The sequence below is a fragment of the Marmota marmota genome, unplaced genomic scaffold (genome assembly GCF_001458135.2).
Source record: "Marmota marmota marmota unplaced genomic scaffold, marMar, whole genome shotgun sequence".
NCBI classification, from domain to species: domain Eukaryota; kingdom Metazoa; phylum Chordata; class Mammalia; order Rodentia; family Sciuridae; genus Marmota; species Marmota marmota.
Window position 1 is genome coordinate 21,140,374 of NW_026000019.1, and position 10,657 is coordinate 21,151,030.

Below are 10,657 nucleotides of genomic sequence, written 5' to 3' on the forward strand. Positions count from 1 at the left end.
AACAACAACAGAAAAAAACAAAACAAAAACAAAAACAAAAAAAAACAAGAAATGTAACATAATCATTCTACAAAGAAACAAAACAAAAGGTGGATGATGGGTTCACATAAGATCTTTATCAAATGCCAAAGGAAAAAATACAACAAAAAGATCATAAGGCCATAGTCATCTCACATGGAACACATCAAACACCTCAATTTAAAAGCAAAAAACTGTGGACATTAAAAAGGTTAAAAAAATCACTATTAAATCATTTTCTCTGTATACCCACTGACAAAATAGGACTTCTTCTCCTAAAGCATTGATTAATTGTCAAACTGTCCCTCTCTCAAAGCATGCTGGCTGAGAGAAGTACAACAAGATCAAGAGTCAGTGACATCATACAGAAAAGACAGAAGGGAGAACTCCTGGCCAACAATGTTACAACCAACACTAATTTTCTATTTTGAATTCAATTTAAAATTTATTTTTAAAAAATTTATTCACACTTAATCTTATCTTTCTTTCCTAGAACAATTAGTGGAACTGAATTTAAAATTTCGAAAAAAAGAAAATTTCCCTAGTTTTATGCAAATTACACTAATAAATAGCATGTTGTTATAACATCTTTCTCAATTCACCAGCATTAATGCAGAGCAAAGAAACTGTCAAGACAATTTCACTACCAGACTGGTTTTCCTTATGCTATTCACATTCTTCAACAATGTCATATCCTCAGAGAAAACATATGCAAAGTGGATGTCTCACTCACTAGATGAGCCACAATGGTGACATGGTATGCACAGAGCTCTGCAGTCCCGTATCTGCAATACAAAACAGAAGGCTGTCATTTTTCTTCAATTATTCAGAAAAGGAAGGAGATAAACTTTCAAAAAGCACTAAATACTATGATGAGGACATCGAAACTACTTAAAGGTTGAATATACCTCATGCATGTTAGGACCAGAAGTGTTTCACTCAGGATTTTTAGTATTTACTTAGTCAAAATGAGATATTTTAGGGGTGGGACCAAAGTCTAAACAATAAGCTCATTATGTTTCATATACTCCTAGCCTGGAGGTAAAGTTATGCCAAAATAATCTTGTACATAAAACAAGGTTTCATGGTATGGCATTTTCCACTTGAGACATCATGACAGTGCTCAAAGTTTCACTGATTCAGGAGTGCTCATCCCATTTTTCTGGCTAAAGAATATCACAAAATTACTACTAAATGCTTATCTATGGGCTTGTACCAAAGAAAGGAAAGAGGAAACTTGCTTCCTATAATTTAGTGCTGTGATATCAAGTCAAACCATTTTGAGGTGCTATTAATGGACTACTACTCACAATTATAGAATCATTTATTGTCAGTCACTACTAAAAAACCCCCAAACACCAAAATGCTAAGTATTCTGTACCGAGCGAGGAAGCACCATGCATCCATTGCCAACAAGGAGGTGATCAAATTAGCACTAAGCACAGCATTCAACAGAGCAGCATCCTAATGGAAAACAAAAAGTTAGCTCATAAATATACTAAAGTGCATGATAAATTATCATTAACATTACATTTCTCCACAAGAAATCATTATCGGAATATAGTAACAGATTCTCAATGACAATGTTTTAATTTCTAATATCACAAAGAACCTATGATGACATTCCCTCAGCATTTAATAAGCACCAAATATATGTTAATCATTGGGTCAGGCCACAGAGAATCAAAACTGGTTTTACATGTGGTAATTCAATCATTAGGACCCACAAGAATTCTTTAAGTAGCCTAAAATCTTTAAAGCAATGGAAATAAAATATATGCTAGTTTTTTCCCTGCCTTTAACTACTCATACAAAATATTTAATATATGATAGCCGTACCCACTGTATAATATCTTAACTAATTCTGATCCTTCATTAAATTCTAGGAACTTTCCTAGAATTTAAAAAAGTCTCTCTTCTAATCCAATTCTATGAAAAATAAAAAACATGCACATTATGTCTAAGGTCTATTTACTTCTTTTATGAAATTAAATAAAATTCTATACAAGTTCTCCTCTACTCACAATGTTTTATCATACTTTCCACTCAAAATGTTTCCCCAAGTATTTTAGCTATTTAATCTAAAATCTATAGGAATCGAGGATTACATTCCAAGACAACCAAGTTAAAGGATAAAATATGCAGTTGAGGGAATAATCATTAACTTTCTTCTACACTTGAATCACAATTTCAGTGAAAAGAGCAGAAGTGTAACTCCACTTGTCCCAGCAAGCAACATGCTCACCAGCTCAGGAAACAACGAGGGATGAAAGGAAGCAATGAAGGCACACAGATGAACACAAACATGCTGGTACAAGGTGACAGCCACCTCAGCTTTCCCTTTTCTCTGCACTCCCTGCAAATGAACAGGTAGAGAGAGTTCACCAGAACACTGCTCGAAACTGTGGAAAATGGCCGTGAGTAGAGATCTCCTGCAGGGAAGTCAGAACATTGAACCCAATATTAATAGCACTTATTATTTAGCAGGTAAAATAATAATATATCACAGGGAAGGTTATTTTAGCAAGGCAAGATCTCAAGAGATACAATCAGTAATAGCTGCTAATATATGTGAACATGCACACATGAAATATATTCACTGTTAGAATAAGTTACAAAAGGGAGAAGAATTTTCTTGGACATTATTTTCATCATTCACCAACTTGTTTATCATGCACTGAGTTATACAAAGTCAAAGTTCCTCAGGGAACTGGAAAGAAAGCCAAATTAACTATTTAGATTTAAGAAAGAAAACAATATTATATATAATTCAGACAGGGAGGAGCCATTTTAAGATAGAAATGGTGGAGGAAACTTTCATAAAGGATTTAAATAGCAAATTAAAAATAGGTAAAATATAAATAGGTAAAGACAACGAAGCATGTATAAAAAGGCAGACTCAGCTCACCACTTTGATGTGTGTGTTAGAAAGGAGGAGAGGATGAAGAGAAAAAGCAGAGGATGGCTTTGAAGGCAAAACTGAGAAGTTTTGAGCAGGAGAAAAGAAAGTTCAGAAGGGGCTGGAGAAAGGGGTAGAGAACTGAAGCATAACAATAACCCAGGGAGCGAGGCACTTTGGCCTGGGCCACGGTGTTGCTGGGAGACGGAGGACACTGCAGTTCCCAGGAACTACCTGGGAATGCCCCTCATTGGGCTCATTTTATATGCCCCTGTTTGCATCTACTCTACCACAGTCAGTGTTCATGGCCACTGTTCAGAGACCAAAATATTTTTAGTATCTGTTACAGATAGATATACTTATAGCTATTTTTATGAAGTAGTTTTTCTACATAGTGACTATTAACTAGAATATCTGACATAGAAAATATTTAATTTTAAGACCATTCCATACAATAAGGTATTCTAAACTAAGAGTAATAGACAGGACTGGACAGGAACAACACATTTGCTACCTGGCTGCAGCTTCTGGGACCTGGCCTTCGGTGCACCACAGGGCCTGCACGTCTTCAGGCTGAGAGGGCAGCTTCTCCATGACAACCACCAGGAGTAGGCACTGTGGGAGCTGGAGCTCACAGGGCAAGTCTTCCAGGTGTGGAACCAAGTTACACATTAAGATCCAACAAATTGCTAACAGCATGCCCAAAATATTTTCAGCAGAAATTTGATTGTGTTACATAAAGAAATTAGAAGCATGATATTTTTAAATGAGAAATGTTCAATAAAAGTAGAGGGAATTTTTTTTTAGTTGTAGATGGACACACAATATCTTTTTTATTTTTATGTGGTGCTGAGGATGTAATCCAGTGCCTCACACATGCGAGGCAAGCGTTTTACCATTGAGCTACAGTCCCAGCCCCAGCAGAGGGAATTGTTTTTTAAAATTTTTTTTTAAGTTGTAATTGGACACAATATCTTTATTTTATTTATTTATTTTTTATGTGGTGCTGAGGATTGAACCCAGCACCTCACATGTGCTAGGTGAACACTCTACCTCTGAGCCACAACCCCAGCACCCCCAGTAGAGGGAATTTAAAATAAATAATTTTTGAATTCTTTGAAAGAGGGACTACATGAGGGGAAATACCCATATCTAATATGTCATAATTAACAGGAGATGACTTAACATTAAATCTGCTTTGTAGCTTACCTGATTTATTGTCCAAAACTGCTTGTGCGAAAGGCTGGACCGTGAGCAGCTGACTCACCAGTGTATCCAGGGTCACCAGGAAAGCCCCAGCTATTTCTTCCTGCTGTGCTTTGGAGATGCTGGCTGCATACAGGCTTGGAGGGAACTTGCTGGAAAGAACACAGCTCATTAGCAGCTACCTTCTCAATTCAGACAAAAGTAAGTTCTACAAACTAAGGTTCCAGCAGTAAAAAAATGCATATTTTACATCTGTTTCTATAAAGCAGCAATATACTTGAAGTACTGAATTGATAGTAGAATGTATGAAGACCTCTGAACTAAATGTTACATAATTCTATAAAATTAAAAAGTTCACAATCTTGGAGAAATCCTTATAAGTGTCTTTTTTTGTTTTCATTTTTGTTTGTGTGTTTGTTTGCTGTGCTAAGGGTCAAACCCACGGCTTTGTGCATGCTAGGCAAGTGCTCTACCATTAAGCTACATTCCCAGGCCTTTAGTATTGTTTTGATGCATTTTAATACCATTTGACAAAAACAGGGTAAGTAAAATACAAACACTAAATCAACAAGTGGAACACTGTGTGTGTGTGTGTGTGTATTAAAAAGATACTTCTGACAAATTCTGGCTTCATTTTATGTCTATTAAAAGTTGTTTTGGGGATGCAGCTCAGTGGTAGAGTACCTGCTAGTGTGTGTGAGGGCCTGGATTCAATCCCATATACCACAAAATAATGGGTGTGCCAGATGGAAGCTAAACTTTGAAAGCTAACTTTTAAGCTAGCACCCAGAGACAATAAAACTCCAGAAAATAGTCACTTTCTGTGATTATGATACACAAAAATAAAAATGAACTTGAAAACATTTAGCCATTATATCTTGAGCTATATATTTTTATATCATCCTCTCTCCCCTCTCTTTTGGGACTAAACTTACATGTATGTGAGTTTAATTTATGTTATCACAAATGTAACTATGTGCTATTCTGCCCTTTTCTGTGTTCAGTCAGGAAGTTCTACTAACTTAATTTTAAGTTTGCAGTTCCTTTCTTCTATGTTTAATCTGCAAATAAACCCACAAAATCAATTTTAATTTCAAATAAATAAAATTTCTAAATCTATCAAATAAAAATTTTTTTTGCCTTCATTATTATCACCACATCAATTATTTATTACTTGTGTATCACGTAAGTAAACTCACATGGAATCCACCCTTCACAAGATTCCCTCTCTACTTATTTTTTTTTTTTTTACCTGTGTAACTGAAGATAAAGCTGATGCAATGTGCCACAAGAATCAGAAAGGAAAGGAAGAAATTCCTGAAATAAAATAATTTTTCAATCTTTGTAAGCAATATGACTTTCTAATACATATCTTGTCCCAAAAGCATGCAAATAAAATAAAATCCTAGATATGCCACATTAAAAAAAATGTACATGATCATAAAAAGAAAGATGAGGCTGAGCAGGTACATAAAATTCTTTACCATTACAAGTACCATCCTAACTACAGCTAGCAGCTATCACTTACTGAGCACCTACTATGGAACCACAATAGTACCAAATGATGTTACATACAGTACTTTCAGTCTTATCAAAAAACTTACTATATATTATTATCCTCATTTTACAAAATAGAAGATTGAAGCTCAGATATCAATAACTTCATCACGTAGCTAAATAAGACTGGGATTCAATCCAAGTGTGATTCCTCTATCCATTATGACTATCTCTTAGAAACTAACAGTGTAGACAGACAGACGTGGTGTGTGCCTATAATCCCAGTGGCTCAGAAAGCTGAGGCAGGAGGATCGCAAAGTTTAAAGCCAGCCTCAGAAACTTAGCAAAGTCCTAAGCAATTTAGTGAGATCCTGTCTCAAAAAATAAAAATAAAGGGCTAGGGATGTGGCTCAGGGATTAAGCACCCCTGGGTCCAATCCCTGGTATATAAAAAAGAAACTGTTATATGGAAATAAAAATGTAAGACAGGGCATAATTACAGAAAATTTTACCTTCTATTCACCAAGCGAATCTTAGATGGGTGACTGCCCCTCAAGTGCCACTGGTGCACTTCCCAAGTGTACCTCTGCCCCTGGACCCTGGAGTAAGACCCCGCAAGCTGCAGGAGCCCAGTGTAAGAGGCAGATGACTACTGTGAGAGGTGAATGCCAGAGGACCAACAGAGTCCATACACAAGCAGAAAACAACACACTAGGGCCAGTGTGCTGGGCGTGGCCAGTGTGCTAGGCAACATACTCAGTCCACTCCGCCAACTCCCGTGTCACTGCCGTTCCCATGACTCCCACTCTTACAGTTACTACAGTTTCAAAGTCTGGACATTTAAACTTTAACAAACTAATTTAGAAATGTGTAGAAATAATTTTTAATGGTATTTAAAGGTAAATTGAATTATTTTCTGAAAAATCGATTTATGCTTATGAAAATATTTTTTTCAGATGTGAATAAAAATAAAAATGATAGTGCATGAGGGTGCATGGCTATAATCCCAGCTATTTAGGAGGCTGAGGCAGGAGGATGGCAAGTCTGAGGCCAGCCTCAGCAACTTAGTGAGGTCCTAAGCAACTTAGTGAGACCATGTCTAAAATAAAAAATAAGAAGGGCTAGGGATATAGTCCAGTAGTAGAGCACCCCTGGGTTCAATCCCCCCAATTGCACACACATAACAATGATGATGGGAACAAGTTAAATAATACAATAGGTATTCAATATTTAACAACTAATAACACAAAACCATTAACAACCATTCAAAATATACTTGATAAAATAACTTCAAAAGATTAATTTTGGTAGGAATAGTAATAACAGGACAATTTATAATTTAGTGTAGATTTTACATTTATGCATTATAAAGAAAAGAGCCTTTACCTTAGTGTAATGCAAAAGGGAGTTGGCAAAGAAACGACATAATTTAAGTGTTTTCTGGAATAATCTGTAGTCAGTATTATCCTGTTCCAGAAAAAGGACATAAGGAGTTATAATAAAAATACAAATATGTAATTAGTTAAACTTATAAATGAGGTATTTTCTAAAAACACCTCTTAATAAATACAGAGTATAAAAATTTCCCAAGAAAACATTATTATTCTCTAATATTTTGGCAGGAGCATATAAACACACACTAAATGACAAGAGATGTATTTAAGAAAATAAAATTCTACATGATTCTATTAGTAGGCTAATAGCAAAGAGGCAATCTTTCTTGTTGATTTTAAAGGGAAAGAAATTTAAATAATTTATTATTCATTGCTATACAGGAATCAAGTTAATAGTCAAAAGAAAAAGGTCACTAATATATAAAAGACACGAAAAGGTAGTTCTGAGAAAAGAAAAAACAACCAATCAATAACTAATACTGAAAAAACCCAAATGACCACCCAATCCCCATTATCATGTGAGAGGGGGAAGGACAGAGGGCTATTTGATTAAAAAGCCAAAGAGGAAAGAGGTTGACAAGCACTTTCTTTTACCACTGGTGGAAGCATGAACACAACACTCTGTTCATTTTTATTAAGAGTGGAAGTGTTAAAATATCCTTTCTGGACCTATCTCATAGAAATACCAGTACTGCTATGAAATCAAAGTTCTTGATACTGTGAAAACTGAAGTGAACCAAATGTTGGCAAAAGGCTAAAGATATTTGTGGTACATTCATAAACTATAATACCATACAGTTATTAAAAAGAATAGGGTAAATATATTGTCTACAGAAAACTCTAAGATTGATGAAGAGCTTTAAATTAGTGCCACAAAATGAAATCAAATAGATACATTATCTTCAATGTTGAGAATTATTTTATATGAAAATAACTTATCTTAATGTTAATGTTGAGTATGATTTTTTTTCAACAATAGCAAATCCTTAGTTAAACCCAATAAAATTGGAATCACATGATCCATTAATTGAATAGGATCCTTCATTTTGAACTTTACCAAAACTAACTGAAAAGTTTTCCTCAGCAGAAATAGAGTAGATGAAAATTCACCTTTTTTTTTTGCTCAATTATGCACATGAATCTCAAAAGTGCTATGTAAGTATAAAAGCTGAGTGATTAAAAATAAATCTACACTGACCGTAAAATGAATTTTTTTCAGCCTAGATGTCATATCCCCCTAAGAAACCTTCCATGACTTCATGATTGGGTCCCTACCTTATACTCTACTTCCATGAGCCAACTAAGATCACTCTGTCCTAGAAGCACTTAGAATTATCTGTTCATCTTGCAAGCTAGACTCTTAAGTTATTTAGGGTAGAGGATGTGACTAACTTAGTACCTACTACATTTCTTGGCACACAATAAGCACTCTGGAATTACTTTATAAAACCGACAACTGAATGATAAGGCAACTTATTATCAGTTTGTCTACTTTAAATTTTTCTCTCTCACAGAGAAATTGTACAAGCTTTGGTTGACATCCTAGTTATTATTTCATTACTAAATACCATACTACTATTTAAAGAGCTATTACTTTGATGTTTTTAAAAGCAAGTGAATAACACATATGCATTAGTAGTCCCAACTTGATTTACTCAACTGTTTAAAACAAAGTTTGCATCCCAATGCCAACAAAGAAGGGACAGGAAATATAAGCAAGGAAGACCATTTTCAGTGTTTTAAAATGTGTACCCATTCTTCCTTTCTTTAAATAAAATACTGATGAAGTCCAAATGTAGCAGACAATAAATCTAAGTACAGGCATCAGATATAAAAGTATGTGCTTATTTTCTGAATAACACAAATTTCTCAAATCATTATATGAACAAATGTTGAAATCACAATGGAAACTAAATTATATGTAAGCGCCTTTCAAATAAATTTCTGGCCAGATGCAGTGATACACCCCTGTAATCCCAATGGCTTGGGGGGCTGAGAGAGGAGGACTGCAAGTTCAGAGCCAGCCTCAGCAACTCAGCAATCCCATCTCTAGATAAAATACAAAAAGGGCTGAGGATGTGGCTCAGTGGTTAAGTGCTCCTGGGTTCAATACACGGTACCAAAAAAAGAAAAACAATTACTGTGGCTAAAACACTGTCTACTGAGAAGTCTAATTCAATATTTTCTTTTGGAAATTAAATCCAAGAAAATAGAGAATAAATAATAAGTACCATATGGATTTGGGGCTATCATGGGCTGAACTGTTGAAGTCCTAACCCCTAACACCTCAGACTATATTTGGAAATACAGTCATTGCAGACGTAATCAGCCAAGACAAGGTCATGCTGGAGTAAGGTGTGTGCTTAATCCAGTGCGCCAGGTGTCCTCGTGGAGAGATGTGAGACACAGGGAGAGACATCATGGCAATGGAGGCAGAGGCTGGAGTTCTACAGCCACAAGCTGAGGAATGCCAAGGGCTGCCAGTAACACAGAAACCAGAGAAGGGTGGACAGGTTGTCCCCTACAGCCTTTGAGAGAACCTGGCCCTGCTGCCACATCGTGGATTTCTTGCCTCTAGTACTGTGAAAGAATACATTTCTGTTGTTTTTAAAAATGCCATTCAGTCGTGGTCATTTGTTATAAGAGCCCCAGCAAATTTAGGAGCGTGTTAGTATGCCAGACTATTATTAAATCTAATGGGTTTATTTTGACATTTTGAAAGCAAGGTGCTGTGGTCTAAATGTTAGTGCCCTCTCCCATGCAAATTCCCTTGTTGGAAGCTAATATACAATGGGATAGACACAGAGATGGTGTCCATGGGGAAAGAACAAGTCAAGAGGGCTCTCCTCTCACCAGCGAGATCTGGGCCCTTATAATAAAGAGGAAGGGAGCTAGCTGCCTTTTACCCCACAAGGAGGAAGCAAGAAGCAGGACCTTTGAAGCAGAGAGCAGCCCTCACCATACATGAATATGATCCTGGATACCTAGACTCCACAACTATAGATACCTAGACTCCACAACTATGAGAAATAAATTTCTACTATTTATGAATTTCCCAGTTTAAGCTAGTTTTTGTTTGGTAGTCTAAACAGATATAAGTGAAAATTACTTGAAAACTTTTGATTCCATAAACATGAATAGTTAACGACAGAGGGCACTGCTGCTCAGAATACAGAGTTAATAGTAAAGAGCTGGGTCCATATCAGAGCTCTGTTTCAGCTAATGGACAGTGTGGAGCTGGCCACATTTATCAGCCCCACATCTGCAATTTAGTTTATGATTTTCATACGTAAGACAAACATTTTACGTACATTCAAATAGCACCTGCATTGGTCTCTTCTCTTGCCACTGTAAACTACGCAGGGGCTTGGTTTTTCCTCAACTCACTCCTGTCCAAGAATCTTTGCTAATTTTATTCTCCAAACACCAGCTGTGGAGTCTGCAGTGTCAATAAAAGTAAGAAGAAAATTGAAAGGGGGTGGTTGGGGGTTGAAGACATACAGGGTGTAGGAGACGAAGGTGGAGAAGGGGACAGCCTCCCTGCAACGTACAGGATGCCCAACCAAATAATTCCTCCTTTCAACAAGGTGAGGGGAACAAGGAAGGGCAAAGGAAGGAAGTGGGAATAAAAAAAAGGGGGGGG

The 10,657-nt window shown here is 36.2% G+C and overlaps 1 protein-coding gene across 5 annotated transcripts in view; it reads right to left on the reverse strand.

Annotated features, from left to right (window-relative positions):
• Positions 1-10,657, reverse strand: part of CUNH1orf112 (chromosome unknown C1orf112 homolog) — a 34,867-nt gene that overhangs the window by 12,185 nt on the left and 12,025 nt on the right. For 4 of the 5 annotated variants that reach the window (XM_048810054.1, XM_015491850.2, XM_048810055.1 and 1 more), the window contains 7 exons: positions 7,007-7,087; positions 5,376-5,440; positions 4,127-4,275; positions 3,432-3,561; positions 2,264-2,450; positions 1,400-1,482; positions 752-803 (listed from right to left, as the gene is read on the reverse strand). In XM_048810054.1, coding sequence (XP_048666011.1) covers positions 752-803; positions 1,400-1,482; positions 2,264-2,450; positions 3,432-3,561; positions 4,127-4,275; positions 5,376-5,440; positions 7,007-7,087 — 747 coding nt within the window. Of the gene's footprint in view, positions 1-751; positions 804-1,399; positions 1,483-2,263; positions 2,451-3,431; positions 3,562-4,126; positions 4,276-5,375; positions 5,441-7,006; positions 7,088-10,657 lie in introns of those variants that run through there. The other variant, XR_007350040.1, reaches the window with a different exon arrangement.